At 35.8% G+C, this 19,257-nt stretch overlaps 2 protein-coding genes across 3 annotated transcripts; one reads left to right on the top strand and one right to left on the bottom strand.

Moving 5' to 3' along the window:
- Window positions 1-8,201: 8,201 nt before the first annotated feature.
- On the bottom strand, window positions 8,202-15,404 carry LOC110859705 (P2X purinoceptor 3). 2 transcript variants are annotated; one of them, XM_035859706.1, is made up of 7 exons: window positions 15,270-15,404; window positions 15,077-15,193; window positions 11,393-11,673; window positions 10,252-10,427; window positions 9,757-10,172; window positions 8,864-9,014; window positions 8,202-8,582 (listed from the first exon to the last, which is right to left on the bottom strand). In XM_035859706.1, exons 3-6 carry the CDS (start codon window positions 11,483-11,485, stop codon window positions 9,007-9,009), a joined length of 693 nt encoding a protein of 230 aa, XP_035715599.1. In that variant the 5' UTR covers window positions 11,486-11,673; window positions 15,077-15,193; window positions 15,270-15,404; the 3' UTR covers window positions 8,202-8,582; window positions 8,864-9,006. The 2 variants fall into 2 exon arrangements, with proteins under 2 accessions (XP_035715599.1, XP_035715598.1); XM_035859705.1 differs by lacking the exons at window positions 15,077-15,193; window positions 15,270-15,404 and adding an exon at window positions 12,963-14,795.
- Window positions 15,405-16,947: 1,543 nt separating this feature from the next.
- On the top strand, window positions 16,948-18,686 carry LOC110859643 (esterase LipQ). Its single transcript, XM_022108608.2, has 3 exons — window positions 16,948-17,108; window positions 17,215-17,433; window positions 17,988-18,686. The coding sequence occupies exons 1-3, from the start codon at window positions 17,051-17,053 to the stop codon at window positions 18,527-18,529; spliced, it is 819 nt and encodes a 272-aa protein (XP_021964300.1). The 5' UTR covers window positions 16,948-17,050; the 3' UTR covers window positions 18,530-18,686.
- The last annotated feature ends 571 nt before the right edge of the window (window positions 18,687-19,257 follow it).

Genomic DNA, 19,257 nt, shown 5'->3' with positions numbered 1-19,257 from the left:
TGAATGGATTTGTACGATAAACTTGAATTAAAAAAACGAAGTGAATTGGCTCTTCAGACCTCGGGGAATTGCCGGAAAGTGGAATTCAGTAAATTCAGGAGCAGACAATTTAAAAATAATGTTTATTTTATTTTTCTACCAAAATCCACCCTGAATTGCACCTTGATCCATAACAAGAGAGTTCTGATACCCCATTGAGTCTATCACAGTTGGTTTTGGGGGTAGTGCGTTGGAAAAACCATCCTTCATCCATTGTTTGGCACGAAATCATTCAAAGACGGAATTGATTAAATTTCCACACTAGACTGTATTTAATTATTCATAAGAATTTAACAACCCTTTACTGAACCTATGCTAATTCCTAGAGTACGTTTCAGAAACTCGCCTGGTGGCATCCAGATTTTGCCCTAGTTTGTGTTTAGGACAAATCAACCATTATTTCACATAAACACACATTCAACGGGTTTAAAAGTAGTAGATAATAATTAGAATGTAAATAAGATTGAGGAAGTTTTAGTTTTACCAGTGATATGGTGGCAATCCGATCCCTTTCTTCCACTGCGAATATAAGTGGAGGCCAGGAAATTGGGCTATGCAGTTCTTTCATGACGATCAAGAGTGTGTAACTGGTATGACATTGTTCTGTGATAAGAACTAAAGTGATTAACCCAGAAATGACTAATAGCGAGATGTACACGTTGAACCAAGTCACCAGGAATCGTTTAGCTTATACTAGTATATCCAGTCTTTGGTAGAAAATAGGAATTGGAGCCTAATGGTAATGAATGGTATGTTACAGAAACCTCATATTCGTCTATAGTGGGCCCACAAAATTGGTACTTTTGTGTGGACCTGATTACTCATCACTATTGTGTTAGAATTTTGGGCTAAATTCCGACAGAGTTTATTAGCGGGAGTTCAACCTGGCTCCAGTGTTACTTTATGTCTCGTGGTACATACCACGGCGAACAAATCCAGGACATAGTACCCCGCAAGTTTCTATAGCGCAATTAGGTTTTAATTCCTAATGCAATATTGTTTGACGAACTTCTCCCATCAAACGCATCAGCTCAATCTCTATGCTTAAGGCAATCATGTTCAAGTTTATTAGGCGTTGTTCCTCAGAAAATAATTTCCTATAATGAGTAACTGTTCTTTTCAATTTCTTATTTACGAAATTGATTTGCTCCCTTTATACTACAAGTCGGTAACATTGTGGTTTGAAGCAGTTAGTGATGATTCGATTTTTGATTCGAACACAGGTGAAATATTATTTTCGCAGCGTCCTTCCTAATATTTGTAATACATGCAGCAGGAACTGATGATGTTGTTCATTATGAAATGATCCGTTAATTTTATTTCAGTTCGCTACAAGTTGAAGTTCTTAAACTCAGTAGCTTTAGAAAAAAATACCGTACTTCCACTATGTTGACATTGTCAACATAGTGGAAGTACGTGTAATTTTGTGCCCCTCTACACTAGATATTATTTCAATTGGATCAAACGAAAATGCGATTTTGAGTTAATCGTGGTGGGCAAAAAATGTGTCAACCTTGTTGTCCTGGCTCAAACTCTAAAGCAACATAAGAGACGTGGAACTATCTATTTTTTATCGCCTAATGAGAGTAACTACAACTATTTAGTAACGCCAGTCCATAAAATCGGGTCCCAGAAATTTTGGTCTCTGTTGATGAGCGCAAATGAACGCCATATGTTGATGTTACCTTTTGACATGGGGGGCTTCTTCCTAGTTCGGAAAAATTTTATCGTTCAGTCTCATTGTGTTTTTCTGATCAGCTGAGATGTCAAGTTGATTTCCATGTTGAGTTTCGATATGTGAAATAGAAACTTTCGGGTTGACCATGATTTTCTTGACAATGGCCATCGTCTTCGGCGAGGAAAATATTGACTTTCGGTCTCGTCCAAGCTTATTTAAATCAACCTGCTGGATTAATAGTATGCAATGGTATACTCCACTATTGTGGGAGGTATTTTGTGCAGTTTCAAAATTTTGGGCTGCCAGTAGCATCCCCCACAAAATACTTAATGACCCTGGTAAGGTGGTCAAATGACGCTCTCTTCGGCTTCATTGGAGCTATCTGTTAAATGTCGGAATTGCGTAGAAATGAAGCAAAATACATTTTCTAACTATATAAAACCAAAAAAGTGCTTACCAACTCGAAATAACTATTTTTTCGTTCGATACACGAAAATGCCAAATAATTGTTCCGGATTTGATTTTAACTGTTCGTGGGAAAATGTTGGTTTACCCCACTCAAAATTTTTTTTCGAGATTGGTATTTTGGTATGTCATTACCAGTTACTTTATCTAATAAAAACAAAAATAATCACCCGAAAATCTCTTGAACTTTTCCTGGAATATGCATTTCAGTACAGGTTGTTCCTTCTGCCAAATAATTGTTCCGGTGAGTGTATGAACGAATATGAAGTTAAAAGTGAGCAAAGTGTGACCACATCCAGATTGTACATGTGCAAATAAATATTTAAGTTTTCGATTTTTCGCCGTGGTAGCGATTTTAATTCATGTTTTTCGCGACCAGAAACCTGTCTTTGGCGAAAAAATCCAGTGGTAACTGGTAATCGGAAAAATCGTACATGGTCAGACGATTGCTCATTTTTCTTCTAAACACATGTCGCATCAAATAAAAAAAATAGTATGGGTGTTCATTATTTCTTCGTATCTTTAGTATCGTAAAATATTTTACAAAAAAAGAAGGGGTTAAGCTTCGTAAAATTGACATGATTTTTGATGACAACATCTTACGAAACTTAAATCGTCACTGCAAAGTTTAAAAAAATTATCCATAAAGTTGTTTTCCGGCGCCTCAGAAAAATAACTCTGACCTTCAACCTGTCCGAGACATTAAAAAATCGACAACGAGGAAATTGTTGGCAGGTGGGAATGTGCGCCCAGCACTTGGGACTGGTCGAAAAACGCCATGAGGCCCCGCATGCGAATTTAGAAACAAAATTTTGTGTTAAATTTTTAGACAAAATTATGTTGACTTAAAAATCGTAATGTGTTTTTTTAAAACTATATCTAGACGTTTTTTAAGTCGAATATATTTTTTAAGTGGACCTTTCGAATCATATTTTTCAAAAAATATGCTTGAAATAAAACTAGCATGGATGACGAGAATTGAATTTAGCCAAACTTTGAAACGTTCATTTTTTTCTATTCAATCAAAGGCCAGGAAGTGCTATATGAATTGAAAATTCAAAGTGACAAGTAAGTTACCCAAAAAATTCTGGGATTTCCAATTAAAAAAATGACCCTGAATTATTCATTATAAATGACCCCGTTGACCAAAAATACCCACTTAAAAATGCATCAATTAATTTTTGAATCCATGGTCATTGAGCATCATTATATATATACAAAAAATTATTTTTGGCTGGGTGTAACTCGCTATTAATACATCGTAGCTGAATATATGTTACGTACTGTAATACCAAGCATATAAGGTTTCATATTTTTAAATTGTGCAAAATTTTTAAGTTTAGCTTTTTAAATCCATATATACACATAAAAGTGATTGTTTCTGTCCAGTAAAATTGGTCTGGTCGAAATAGGAGTTAAATTTATTTAACAATAAATCCTGGCTGGGGCTACGCGAAGCTGTATTTTTGGGATATTTTTTATGTGATTTTTGGTTGGCAACCAGGTGACCACTTTTTAGCTTTTTCGGGTAATAAATTTGACAAAAACCCCCTCGGGATTATGGCTCTAGCTCCAAAAGTTGATCGAGCTACAGGCCAGATTTTTTTTAACATGAAGATAAAGAGTTGATTGTTTATTGATAAAAAAATTGGATTGTAGCTCGATCAACTTTTCATGATATAAATTATTAAAGTTATGCATTTTTGGGGCCTTGGAGAGAGGGATGTTCTAAGGTATTCTTTTACAAAAATACGTTGGAAAATAATAATTTCAGAATTTTTTGATTTTTTTCAATATTTCTCACAATTTATCTAATTTCAAAATTTCAAAACCTTTCCACAACTTTGTTTTTTGAACAATTTCTAAAAATTGCTACTTTTTTACAATTGTGCTAACAATGAAGATGTGTAAGGTGGTTACCGCTGATTTTGATCGGACTAATTTTAAATCGTTCACGCTACAAAATAACGGACATATATTTTTGCGGTTTTCAGAATGCGCATGTTTTCGCCAATGGCGGAATTTACATAAATTCCGTCAAAATCACGATTTTTCGAAACCCTTTTCGAATCGACTCTTTTCTCATTTTAATGCGATTTCAAAAATTAAGCAAAATTTTTGCCCAGAATTAGTTCCAAATATAAACTGCAAATATAAACTGATTTTTACAAATTTTAAAATTTGATATTTTCATGCCGTTTTTGAATTTTTAAAAATGCTGAAATCCATAATTTTGTGAAAGTTAAAAGTTTTTTAAATGAATTCTTGTAATTTCAGGGAAGTAATTCTGAGAAAAAAATGTGTTTAATTTTTTAAATCGGGTTAAAATTCGAAAGGTTGCAGCGTTTTCTTTTTTTAAATCCGGATTTTGACTGATTTTTAGATCCCGCCACGGGCCTAATCATGTCCATTCAGAAAACGCAAAACTACGGGTCCACTTATTTTTTAGCGTTAACAATTTATAAACTAAACCCTTAAAAGGATTGCTTAGGTGAGCCTGGAGTATGTGCGATTAAAAGTTTGAAATAACCCCCTCCCTCCTCCCACCCTGGACAGAAAGTCTTGGTAAAATGAGCATCACCACCCTGGGAATAATTTTTGAATTGCACACATTTTTGCAGTGCAAATATAACATAAAGGATTAGCATATAGAATTTACATAAACATATCTAAGAATGGCTGATTATCTGTCTCTTGGCTCCGCACTCAAAGTGAAATAAGCCCCAGCCCATGTCTCTTTTCACTTACCGAATGAACTTTTCAATAATGTTACTGTACATTATTAACGAAAGATCAACAGCCTCCAATGGTCATTCTAACGATAAAACCAGTAGATGCGTAAACTGCAAGAATTGATTTACTTAATATAGACCAAGTACATGATATTTGGGGGCGAAATTATTTAACCGTGATGAAATTATTCCCAGGGCGGTGATGCTCATTTTACCAAGAATTTCTGTCCAGGGTGGGAGGAGGGAGGGGGTTATTTCAAACTTTTAATCGCACATACTCCAGGCTCACCTAAGCAATCCTTTTAAGGGTTTAGTTTATTTTAAGCTTTTAATTGGTAATATCGCGATGAATGAGTAACGAAGGTTTGGTTCAAATATTTGAAATAGGTGTTGAAAATTTGTTAAGAAAAATTTTGATTATGAAAATTATCTGACGGATGCAAAATTTTGCAAAGACTAAATGACGTTATACAACCTCGTCTCATTTAGTCTTTGCAAAATATCATGTAAAATGCCCTGCCTGTTAGGAAATTTTACATATTTACACTTGCACCTTTTAAAAATTTGAATCAAAGCTTTTCAATTGCTAGGCGACCTGACCCCTTCAGCGCCGGCCCTAAACCCAAAGGTTCATTTTTTGTCAAAGGGAAAACTTTTTCATTTCTCAACCGATTTTGATGATTATAATTTTAAATGAAAGGTAGCTATATTTGTCACGTTTCCATCCACGCACATTTTCTGTTAAATGCTTCACTTTTGCATAATAAGGCAAAATGTTGTCATAGAAGTGGTTTTTGAACGATTAATCACAAAATAAGAAGAGTTCGTGCATGGCAGCTGAGAATTGGGTTCTTCATGATTATAATTGACTCTGGGCTTTTATTTCATCGAAATCGGTTGAGAAATGACAAAGTTATGGGCTGTGGTCACTTTTCAGAACCCGAGTGAATGCTTACTTAGGTATTTTTTCAGTAACCATAGCCTCACCTAAGAAAAATTAGTTCGGTCGATATCGGCGATAACCACCTCACACCATCGCATTGTCAATTCTCGATAAACGTATTTCTGAATGTTTGAAGTCGGATTGGAATCGCAAAATTTACATCGATCTGAAAAATTTTGACAGAAAATTTACCTGGTACTCGCAAAAGAACTGTTACAAGATTTCCCGGGTAAACTAAGCAGGCTGGACATTTTTTTAGAAAGTTGTACTATTTTTTATTGAAATCTTCATGCAATGGTCCGTCAGAAACCATGTTTCATGTTTCACCAATCATATTCCCACTTGATTAACACGGGAGACGGACTGAGACCATGGTAGAGAAATCGGCCCGCTTAAGTAAAATGCTCAATAGTTGTAAAGTTGCATTGAGTTGGATCACATAATTTTAAAATTTCAACGAAGTCGGAGGGTTACACCTGGCACCATCGCATTGTATGTATGTAAGTCGGATAAACCAAAGCAATCCTTACGCAGGAAAAACACGAAGTTGGGGGAGGGAGGGGTTACGGATAAAAAAATTTTCTGGTGCCCACGTCCGAAAATATCCTAGCCCCGCCACTGGTTGACAAGCGGGAAAAATTTTGCTTACTTGATTACTAAAAATATGGGTCGGGAAAAGATACTATTTTGCTGGGTAGATGATATGTACGCGTGGTAGATTAGTTAAGGTAGTAATTAATTCTGCTAACCACCGTGTACAATACTATGGTCAAATTTCTATGTTCCGCTAAGCTATTAATTAATGTTGGACTTCAAGCTTATGGAATGGTAAAAAGGGCGATATGTATTAAATTATTCGTATCGAGAAATGTTATATTGTTTCACATGATGTAGGATTTAGAAATGTAAAATATGAAGTCCGGTACTTATCTCATATTTGAGGCTAAAGTTGGTCCAACGGATCCGAGAAAAACAGTTTGTATACCATGAATCGGATTCGATAGGATTGACTACTGAACTGGGTATGAAAACAAGAGACAAATTTTACATGTAAAGTTTAAAAGTTTGCAGCATCGTTTACATACTGTTCAGGTCATAGTAAATTTATTACAAAACATGTATTAATTTTATCTATCTTGTTCGCTAGCCTTTCTATTATCTAGTTAATGTCATTATCTCGCGCGTGTAATTTATAAAAATAAACTTATTAAATATACATACATACATACATAAGTACATATTTACATCATTTGCAAATTACTACTGTTCGCAAATTGTTTAATTGATTGTGGGTAAGTTGTATAATTTCCGTAACTACTACCAATGCCTTAATCGCGATTACTACGAAATAGTTTATTTAGGTTGCATCATCTCTATCCACATAGAAATTTTGCGCAGTACAATTTATTTATTATTTATGTATTTACTATCTACATATCTACATAAATATTGTTTACGATTTTTTAACGTATGTAACGTGTGTATTATATAAATAGAAGTACCTATAGTCAGTGGTAACTTAGGGCTCACAATAATGGGTCTGTCCACAATTTTTGACAATCGGTCACTCCGGATCGAATTTGGTTCAACTTTGAGTAAATTTTAATTAAGCTTGCTTGAAGTGTTAACTATGGTCATTTGTTTTACTCTCTATTTCCTTTTACACAGATCGTGTTGTGTTGATTACATTGATATTATATGAAGTTGATTGAACGGAGAATTGTTAGATGGATTATTTTGCTATTTAATCACATCTAATTAACCAATATATACTTTTTAACTGAAGAAATACATTCTGGTTATTATTACAAATGAATGAAAAGTATTTGTTTGCAAAATTTCGGTAAACATCTTCATTTCTCATGGATATCATAAAAGCCGAGTGCATCAAAATTCATACTCGCACTTGGAAGTACTATTTCTGTCACGTAATTCAGAAGTTCAAGTCATCGTCGATGTGTGACATGAGGCAGTGCTTTACAGTGGGAATATTTGGTTCTCATGGTTTCGAGCGAAAAATGTACGCGGAGCATGTACTGGACTAATAGTTTCTGTTGGTCGGCAAGTTGATACTACATGAATTTCATTTGTGTGAGATGAAAAGTGTGGACGAGAGATACACAAACATGCCCCCATCGCTTTTCCATGTTCATCCCAATTTGCATAGAAAGCCGAATCAACTTAACTCGAAGAAGATATTGATTTGCATGGAACTTGGTTTCAACATACATATGCATCTGCATAATACATACATATCTTAACTTGGTGCATCAATTATGAATAACTTGCTACATATGTATATGCATGTACTCATATAAATACATAATTATGCATAGTTGACATACTTTTCCAGTATTATTTTTGTTTTTTGTCACTTTAAAGATACAACGTATTGAAATTACAAGAAATAAACAATTTTATGCAGATACTCCTACTTAGATTCTTTACTTACAACAGCCTAAAATAGCGTAAATTTGGATATCATCATATGTACATATGAATTTATACAAAATAAATATTTAATTCAATCGTTACATCTTCTTGCGCCACACGTGCGTCCATTCTGTCAAGGGACAAGTGGTTCCACATCTTCTGAAGCATTGCTTGGATCCGGTTCCACATTACCAGCATGACACGAACAGTTACAATTTGATGAAGTGGGTACATTTTTATTTTTCAGGTATGGCAGCAAGAAACAACCCGTAAGAAGCGCCACTGTGCTAAACTAAGGTAATTTCAAGCATTGAAGTCCATTACTCAAAGTTATCCCGTAATTAATAAAGTAGGTCTACACTCAAAATAAAAATTTTTCGAATCAACACCGCCGGTGTCAATATATGACTTAACCGCCTTTGTTAAAAGGTTGAATCCGAGTTATGATGATTTTGATACGGGTAGTTATAATGTTATGACCAGACGGAAAAAATTCATTACTACTCGGAATCACAATTGTAACCAAGGCGGTTAAGTCGTATATTGACACAGTTTTGTTTTGAGTCTACTCACCACTGCGGAAAGCCAACTAAAGAAAACTCCCATTTCGCTGTACAATGCTGTCCATGTGAAATTTCTCGCTTTTCCTTCAATATTCACGGCTATTCTTATCCCGTCATACATAACTACGGCTCTTAAATTGTACGCGTAGTAGTTTACAGATCTGAAACATTCAGCATATTATGAAAACGTTGTAAAAAGCAATACGTGTATTTCAAAGTGGATTTTCATAAAATGAAATGGACGTCTCCCAGCGTATGCACTCAAATGCTGAACAAACTGATTTCAAAGGATCAGAAATATAATTAGTATGCAGCTTATAAAAGACACGATCGCACAATGCACTGATCTGGCAAAGATATTTGCACCACCAATTAGAGAAAATGTGCAGTAGAAAGTTTATATTTTCTGAAATTGCTACACTCTTAGCAAAACTGTATTGAATCAGAATGAATCATCACCAAACGGGGAGCCCACATGACTTAACCAAATTGTGATAATATTTACCCCACATTGTGATAAATCTTCCCCACAATGTGTAAAATCCTCACTATCCAGTGTTACGTTTGCACATTGTGGGGAAGATTTATCACAATGTGGGGTAAATATTATCACAATTTGGTTAAGTCATGTCGGCTCCCCCTTTGCCAAAGGGCCTTTGGTGATGATTCAATACTGTTTTGCTAAGAGTGTACGCATTTTCTCCTTCTGGGATGTAGGCATCAGCCTGGCATGTGTCCCATTTCTAACGTATAAGTTTGCATAAAATTTGAGCTTTGAACTATCATCGCCATTCATTTTAAGCCGGTTTTACGAATTGATACATATGTGCGTCACATATCAATTTAAGTGTTGTCACATAAAGTGTCAAAACTTAAATTAATGTGTCTGATAAGTTGACTTACGAATATCCCTGCGAGGTTTGCTCAATACTTCCGTCATACGTCTGGTGGACACCAACCTGTTTGAAGCTATACTTGGGCAGGCAATCTTCCAATAGCAATCCATGTCGCAGTCGTATGCTACTTTAAGCATGAAAACCCCGCCATCTAGGGCCACTTGGTCGAAATCGAGATCATCTCCAGTTTTATTGCCCTCTTGAATAGCATATTTTATAATGTCACCAAGCCGAAATCTGGGACAATGTTGGTCCATTGGTGAGTCTGGGTCAAAAATACATGATTCTATGTCTGGTCCGTTCTTCATGTTTTGAATTTGTTTAATATTATTGAGTGAAACGTCAAGCGCGTCTATTCTGACCGTAGACTTTAAAAAAATCGTTAGAATGTGGGCCTCGGACAAGAGGGCTTTTCCGGACTTTCTAAATATACATGAAGAAGGATGCAATTAGTGCGAATTAGTGCGAAAAATTGGGTCCGCATAAGGCAAAATTTGCTTACAGAGGGCGAGTATTTCGTGCCACAGGGCACCATCCTTCTATTTCACACGTCTTTATTGCCGCGTCTATATCACTTTCCACACAATTACCGGTAGGCACTCCGTGTCCTTTCAGTAGTATAGTGCCCTTAGGACAATTTAGGTTTGTAATGCAGTGGAACAACTTGTCATCAATTTCCTTCAAAGAAAAAAAATATATGGTGAGGTTATGATATAATCCTCGCATGCGTCAAGTTTTGGAATAATCTTACAAGGGACACTCACGACCTGTCGTTTGAGTCCAGGGTACCCACTATGTTTTTTAGAATATACTAGGACCCCAGATGAAGGATTCATTCGTATTTCCGTGTAAAACTCATATTTGGCGCCATGGCGTGGCGCCAAATTCGCCAAATTTGACGGTTTTTCATTTTAAAACCGCCATAACTTTTGAAATCCTGGGCGGATTTCCTAAATTTTTGGCAAAAATCATGACAAATGTTCAACTTTCGTATTCTATGAAATTTTTTCTAAAATTATCGCTTTTAACTTTTCGCAAAATTTCGAAATTTCGGGTTCGTCGAAAAAATGCTAAAAATATCTCAAAAATTAAAATTTTTTTATTTTTATTTTTTTCTCTAAAATTTCGACTTTTCTGATCATTTTAAGCATAAAATTTTAAAAATCCGACATAAACTGCAAAAGTTATGGGGGTTTGAAATTGGTCGAAAATGCAAATTTTTAAGTTTAGCGCCACGCCATTGGGCCAAATATGAGTTTTACACGGAAATACGAATGAATCCTTCATCTGGGGTCCTAGTAGATTCTAAAAAACATAGTGGGTACTCTGGACTCAAACGACAGGTCGTGAGTGTCCCTTGTTAGCTTTAAACATCATATTAGTAAACAGTTATGATGGCCAGTTAATACGTGATTTTCTCTCGTGAGTGTTTGTACAATCTCTGTCACCACTCGCTCGCTAAGCTATTCCTTAGCTGTTAAGTTGGATTAATGTGACCACCGGTTATATATACATTTACCTGATTTACCCCTTTAAGAATAAGCTCTGGCCCAGTTAAAAAGTGCGTGTGCCATGGAATTAGAGGAGTATGTAATAGTATACGGCTTGTTACATGCCGTACAAGGTACAAACTTTGCACATACCTCAGGGCAGGTTGTATTCTCTGAAAAAGTTTGAGCAGCAGTGACAGCCACGTTTGTACTGATGATGAGTCCCTTAGTATGTAGATGCGTCATTTATAGCAGGAATTAAGTCTAACGCGTCCCAAACACGGAGATAGATATTAGAATCGTTTTGGAAAACGGGATGAAGGTCGGTTACTGAAAGGTTTCGAGTGTCAAGGACACCCCTTAATTTTAGGGTTGATGTCACATCAGATATGGGGTAGACGGCCTGATACTCTTTATTGATACTGATGAACATTCTGTAAGGAAAATAAATAAATGTTCAAGCATTACATTTTTAACTTTGGTGACGGGAAGTTAAAATGTGTTAAACACAAAATAAAAAGATACAAACACACTACAAATCAGAGGTCGACGCCGCCGATCTCACGCCGCCGCGCCGCCATACGCCGATGCATTTTACGCGCCGCCGCCTCCGAAAAATTTGATTTCCTATTCCTTTAACATTGCGACGGCGCGCCGCCGACGCCGCCGAAAAATCACCAAAAACTGGCGCCGAAAATTTGTCGGCGTCGACCTCTGCTACAAATGCTTTCTAATTTTAATTCAAATTGTACCCTTTCTTTCAGGATTACGTCGAACAACGTTTTAAGTATTTACATATATGTATCTAGTCTAACAATGCAAGTCTTTTACGTGTACAACTCAGATCGGAGTGGGACCAATTTTATTTTGTTCACCACAAAAAATAAGCATACCCGTATTTTTTCATTTTTCCTAATGCGCAAATTTGAGCGCGAGGCGCGAATTTTAAACCATTTTTCAGCCAAAACCTCGGTTTTTTAAAATTCTGTAAATTTTCGAATTTTAGCGCGAATCCAAAAATTCGAAAACATGTCTCTTCAGAATGACTTGCCTGACTTATGAAAAATCCAATTGTCTCAAAATATGATTTTGAAAATTTTTTGCCAGTTTTTGAAATTCATTAAAATTACAAATTCTTTCAAATTTTTAATTTTTAAAAAAATAATAAATTTGGATTTTTTACAAGTCAAGTAATTCATTCTGAAGAGACATGTTTTCGAATTTTTGGATTCGCATTAAAATTCGAAAATTTACAGAATTTTTAAAAAGCGAGGTTTTGGCTGGAAAATGTTTTAAAAATCGCGCCTCGCGCTCAAATTAGCGCATTATGAAAAATGAAAAAATACGGGTATGCTTATTTTTTGTGGTGAACAAAATAAAATTGGTCCCACCCCGATCTGACTAGGGGTACCTTTTACATGATAGGCGAAAAATGAGTTCTAATTTAACTTTTTGCATACATCATACTATGTTTCAAGCGTAAACTGCAAAAATTTTTCTGAAAATGCAATTCGCGAATTTTTTATTAGGCTCCGAAGATTGCGAAATAATGGGTGGAGGAGCGGGCGAGTGGGAGAGGAGGGCGAGGCTGACCGAGCTCGCGAGGTCAACTCCACTCCACCCCTTCACTCGTCACTCTCCGTTTGCATTTCTCCAAATAAATTTCAGCAATCCAATAATAATGTTTTCTTAAATAATAATATAATAATCTTCAAGTACTTACATTTATTGACTTGAATTAAGCGAAGCGAGTTCATCCAAATCTGAATCATCCGAATGAAAGTGATTATCGATGTAAAAGTGATGAAAACACATATTAACAGAGCAGTGAGCACATTTGATAAAAGTCTCTCTATTGCACATTTCCTCCTCACAGTCATCAAAACTAGTCGAAAATAATGTTTCTGCCACATTTTTAAACTTCACTCGGTCACTCTTATAGTTGCATGCAAACCATGCGTATTTGAACATCGGCTCAAAAGCAGCTGACTGGAACTGGTTGTACATTAAGCACTGCATTTTAATTACGTTTTGTCTTTTATGTAAATCGATATCAATGGAATCTAGGACTACTTTTTCAAATATCTTTCGACGAAATATTTTGTATTGTCTGAAAATATATTTATCCAATGGTTGAATGATGGATGTTGCATTGTTCTGAAAGTGATTCGTAGGTCAAATCGTCAACTTGTCCTGCCCAAGAATCGTAAATTAGGATGGCTTTATTTTCACTGATGTATGGAGCAACGCAATCAGTAATCCATTTCTTCATAATAGTTTTGTCCAACTTTCCTGACTTGGAGGCGACCAAATAAATGTTGGATGGAACCTCGAGATTTTTCTTGACTATTGGACCCAAATATCCTTGTGGTTCCTGGAGGCAAATTAATAATTTTCCGATAAATTTTCCACTCATGGATAATAATGGCATCACAGTGTACGAATGTGTGTTAGCATTGTGCAAAACAACCAATCCAAGAGTGTCCTTCTCTCCTTTAATTGATAAAGTCCGCTTCGGTGAATATTCATATGTAAATCCAGATTGGTCAAAATTGAGTACAAGGTCTGGTTGAACACCTATAAGTTTTTTGTTGACATTTTCCACAAACGTGTAGGCTGCTTCTTCGACATTACTTTTATTGTCATATTCAGCTTTTGTTAAATATTTCGTTATTTTGCGTGAAACAATTCGATTTTTTTTCTTAAAGTTGTGAATCCATGTTGAGCTAGCCTTAAATTGTAAAGATAAATCTTTGGATTTGATGATTCCCCAACGCTTTAAATCAACTTCACTAACATGAATTAAAGATTGTCTAGCATGATTAAATCTCTCCTTGACAAAAGTTTCCACTTTACTTAATTTCTCCAGCTTTTTACCATTCTGATCAACATACGTTTTCATCCGAGAGATTGACGCATAACTTCTAACTTTTGGGAAACGTCGCTGGGTTTGAAACAATTTGTTGGTTTTAACATTGTTATAAAAATTCACGATCTTTATCATTTCTTCAAGATTGTATTCTTCTTGCCCGATTTTTTCGACCTGCCATTCTTGGGATGATGCGAGACCTGATTCACGTGAATTAGCGTCGTTTTCACTTGCAGGAACGTCTTCATTTTCATAAATATCAATTTCATCGTCACAATCAATATCTAATGAAATAACTGTTTCACGTTCACTGCTGTCAGGATTCAATAAATTTTCAATTAACACAAGTGCTTCACTAGCTAACTGATCCAAGTTAAAATTATCTTCTACTAAAGATGTATCAGGAACAGGGTATTTTAATTTTGCTAACTCTAATAACGATTCACACACTTTAATAATTGTAGCCATATTTATTTTTACAATTAGACAATAATAATGAGAGAAAATTACAGCGCTAAAAAACTTTGAATTATTGGTGAGTGGTTGGGTAATGTGAATCACAATTGAAATGCTGAAATTTATTTGGAGAAATGCAAACGGAGGGTGACGAATGAAGAGGTGGAGTGAGCATGGGAGAGTTGACCTCGCGAGCTCGGTCAGCCTCGCCCTCGGAGGGCGGCCCTCCACTCCCACTCCCCTGCTCCTTCACCCATTATTTCGCAATCTTCGGAGCCTAATAAAAAATTCGCGAATTGAATTTTCAGAAAAAATTTTGCAGTTTACGCTTGAAACGTAGTATGATGTATGCAAAAAGTTAAATTAGAACTCATTTTTCGCCTATCAGGTAAAAGGTACCCCTAGTGAGTTGTACACGTAAAAGACTTGCATTGTAAGGGAGGTAACACGTCTCCCTGCAGTTTGCTTACAAAATACTTATCTTTGTATGTATCTGAAAGAAAGATCCTTACACAATCCATCCAACGATTATGCAAGCGTACATTGCCAAAATGGACATTGTACTGCAGGGGTGTCTGTGTTTGGTTTCGTTTTTCTCCTCGATGCCGTAAAGGTAATTTTTCAGAATGCTAAAATAGTGTTGATCAAATTATTTAAATTAAAGCTTAAGGTTGTATGTAACCAAATTCAAAAACGTGTTCTTACGAGTAGTAAGATACAACACTATTAATAGCACAGGTGGATTCTTGTGTTGCAGACATTGTGATCAAATATGTATTTAATGTCTAAATTGGTATCACATTTCGTGGTCTGTTTGTCGCACCAGCTTGCTTTCCGATTGACGAGTTGAGCACAAGTGAACGAACTTTTAATTTCTTTGTCACCTAATCATCAACAAATTTAATTTAGACGTGTGTATCGATAATTAATAATCAGATATTGAAATTGAGCATATCAAGCATATCGACAAATGCATTGATAAGCAAGCTTTATCATGGGGATAGTTTTGTAACATTCGATGTCGGCAGGATGCTGGTACATATGACTCAGTTATTATGATGGTTTGGTTTTTGTCACCTGGTGGGACATTTTGGTTATCTATTACCATTCGGTCAAAAACGATATTGAGACATTGACACGCGGATGAATCATGCAGGATGATACATTTTTTAAAGGGCATTTAAATATCAGCTTTTGGAATGACGGAACTTTGAAAAATAATTTAAATTACTATACTAGCTATGATATCAGTCATACAAGGGAACATTTCGAGGTGTCCAATCACTTCGATGGATCCACAAATAAATCTAAATGAATGTAAATGAAGCGTATTTATAGGAATAAATTGTATATAACGAATTTTGTATTGAACGCGTGTTCGACCTGAAAGTAAAATATTCGGCCGTTTATTTCTTCTGCTTTGTGACTATTCTTTTGATGCTAGAAAATATCGTCACAACGTGACAGAACGGGAAATTTACCCTCAATAGTTTGAAGAATAATTTATGCACTATGATCTGTCATTAATTCATTGGACACTTAGGTATGTTCCCTTGATCGTATGGCTTATTCGCACGACGGTTTATTTACCTAAACATGTACATGTGAAACTCTGACGTTTTTCTGAATTAGGGCCTCATATTCTTTATTCTGTAAACTGGGAGACTTCAGTCGTCATTGTGCATGGCAGTTTCTTCTACTATACAGACTTTCATATTTAATCTCTGTAACATGCACTTGTAATAATTAATCGTATGTTTGTATGTAGATCAAAATTAATTGATGGTCAAGTGATTATGCTCTCAATTAGATCATGTCATCATCCATCAACGGATAATTGGCCATTGTTCAAGCGTCGACACAATGAATTGAGTACATACAGCACCAAACCCCGACATGATAAAGTGCTTATCAAGGCATTCTGCAATAACAACTTTATCAACTCAGTTTTTAAGTTAGGGTTCCAAACGATTCAGTCATTTTCTTTCAAATTCATATCATTTCACCTGATCAGAGTTCATTTTTTACTTCGCCCCACGTCTAATTCATATATGGGATAAAAAATTAAAGATGTGAAATATATTTCATTTACAGTCATTCATCTGAAGTTACAGAATTCTTGACTCATTTTCATTCAAATGACAGGAATTTTATCTTCATTCACAGTCACAATCAGTCAAATGAATGCAACTGAACAGGCATGATTACCAAGACATTTTAAAAATTGACGATTAGTGATCTCCTGAAAACAAAACTTCTACAGCCGTAACAATCTACTCAAAATAAATAAATCAATGTACTTAGAATTCATTTCAGGTGTTTTATAAACCCTGCTCTGCTTCTGTCCCGGCTTGTTCCACATCAGCTCATTTGCAAACACTCGAGAAATCCGAGTATTTAAGCTGGCAGACGTGGTTAATTTCTTACATATTCATGACTTTAGAACTGCAAAAAAAATTTGCACTGCTAAAAATCTTCCAATCAAAATGTTAAAATTTCAACTAGTTGCTGTCCTACTCCTTCCTCTCGCTGGGACAATTCATGGTAACAGAAATATAAATTAAATTATCTAATTAAACCAATTAAAAATGGTGATTAACATCATTACAATAAAATTGAAGCACACTCTTTTGCCAATATTTGCAATCAGGGAGCGTCCTCATTCCCGACGTGGCTTATGGTGTTGATCCCAATCAAATCATGGACATTTACCTGCCCTCCAACGACACAACGCAGGTTTCCAAGGTGATCATCCTAATCCACGGTGGGTCCTGGGACAGTGGCGACAAGGATGGGATGAGGGAAATTGTGGCGTTTTTGGAAATGTTTTTTCCCGAGATTTGCATCGTCAATATCAACTTTCGTCACGGTAGGTACATCACCGTGTGCAGGGTTTAATCAAAATTCTTCAAATTTCCATGCACCTACATATAAATTTATCTACTTAAATAGATGCGAATTAACTCCAGTGCAAATGAATGTGCACATTAATTACTGTCAAATTGCATTTTAATTAACCTTGCGCATATTTTACAGAGCGTGATTATTAAATAGTTATTACTAATTTTGCACTAACACAGATAAAAAATTGAAAAATTTCTATTATTCCGGAATCAGTAGAAATACTTAAATAAGCTCCAAAATTAATGGCACAATTGACGCAGTTATTTGGACACAATTTGTAAAATCGGTTCGTAGTGTAAAACAATTTTACACAGGGACCTTAAGAATTTACAGGCTAATTTTCTGTAAAAATAACTGTAACATTTTTCAACCGTTGTACATAACTTAATTCTGCAGAATTTACGGATTTTACAATATTACGAAAAGCAGCTTGAACAAATGACTGTCACATAATTATTAAAAATAAGGATCAATTTTTTCTCAAAATTAAGATATTTTATTGGATTTACCACATCTTAGGATCTCACGCGAGCCCCGGATTTCCCAAACAGTTAGAAGACATCGACGCGGTGGTGACCTTCATGCAGAACACGTTCACTCAAACGGTCACCTTCGCCATGTTCGGGACCTCGTCCGGCGGTCATCTCGCCACGCTGTACGGCTACTCGTGGGACAAGGTCGCCCGAAATGTGAAGGTCATCGTGAATATTGTCGGCCCCACGGATCTCACCGATCCCGCCTACGACAACCATTCCGAGCGGGAACGCTTCTTTAATTTTGTGGGACCCTGTCTCCACGCGGAATGCCCGGCAGAATATGTCGCCGCCAGCCCGGTTTACCACGTGGATGCGGATTCCCCTAAAACGATCGGGTTCTTTGGCACGTTAGACTTTCTCATTCCCGCATCGCAAATGTACATTTTACGCGCGAAACTGGAAGAGATCGGAGTTACGAATAAGTTTACGCTGTACCCCGGTGGACACTGGGATAATTGGTCGGATGAGAATAAGGTGGATACCGTGATGCAAATTGTCCAGTTCTTTACTGAAAATTGGCAATAAATTGAATTATTTGGGATGATTTTTGTTCTTAAATTGCCAATAAATAATTAAAATTGGTGGGTGTACTACTTTATCAATATTTGGACTCTAATTCGTACACTTCTGTTGAATTCTTTTAATTGGAAACTAGTTGAAATAAAAGGAAGATCCTATTAATCCCCTTTAGTGTGCAAATTATTTACCAACGCGTGCAATTATCTGACTAACCTGAACCTCCGGAAATTTGCATTTTATTCCCATGTAGTTACGAAATTACAGTAACCAATTTTAATCTTATATTTTACAAAGATAGGCAAAATTAAAAGCCTCGAAGTCCTTTGTACGAACGTGTTTCTACAAATTTTTAAATTTCTATGTAAAATAGCTATTTTTCCGCAAGGGACATTTAAAGAAATAAAAAAGTAATTTAAATAAAACCTTTAATTTCAAAATTGCAAATAAATATGTACATACATAGGTATATGTGTCGTCTGAAGGCACGTATTTTTTATTATCGTTTGCATTTAAATTAACTACTCTACGTAACAAGATCATAAATTGGTTCGGCTTATCTCCCACGTGCCACTAATTTATTCAAAAGTGTACTAGTAATCGAAGAGCTCCGTACCTAAATCTTGTTACAAAATATTTAAAAGGGCCGAGTTAAAGTTTGACTAGTATAAATAAATGCGTATGTACAATAGCAGTAATTGTGGTTGTCTCCATATCTTATTCAACCTTTCTCCCAA

The sequence above is a fragment of the Folsomia candida genome, unplaced genomic scaffold (genome assembly GCF_002217175.1).
Source record: "Folsomia candida strain VU population unplaced genomic scaffold, ASM221717v1 Fcan01_Sc027, whole genome shotgun sequence".
NCBI classification, from domain to species: Eukaryota; Metazoa; Arthropoda; class Collembola; order Entomobryomorpha; family Isotomidae; genus Folsomia; species Folsomia candida.
This window is presented reverse-complemented; position numbering and strand designations above follow the sequence as displayed.

Coding starts and splice junctions, on each gene's coding strand:
- LOC110859705 (XM_035859705.1), bottom strand. CDS start 14,576: ATGGCTACAATTATTAAAGTGTGTGAATCGTTATTAGAGTTAGCAAAA.
- LOC110859643 (XM_022108608.2), top strand. CDS start 17,051: ATGTTAAAATTTCAACTAGTTGCTGTCCTACTCCTTCCTCTCGCTGGG. Junction 17,109..17,214: donor TCTCGCTGGGACAATTCATG/GTAACAGAAATA, acceptor ATTTGCAATCAG/GGAGCGTCCTCATTCCCGAC. Junction 17,434..17,987: donor CAATATCAACTTTCGTCACG/GTAGGTACATCA, acceptor ACCACATCTTAG/GATCTCACGCGAGCCCCGGA.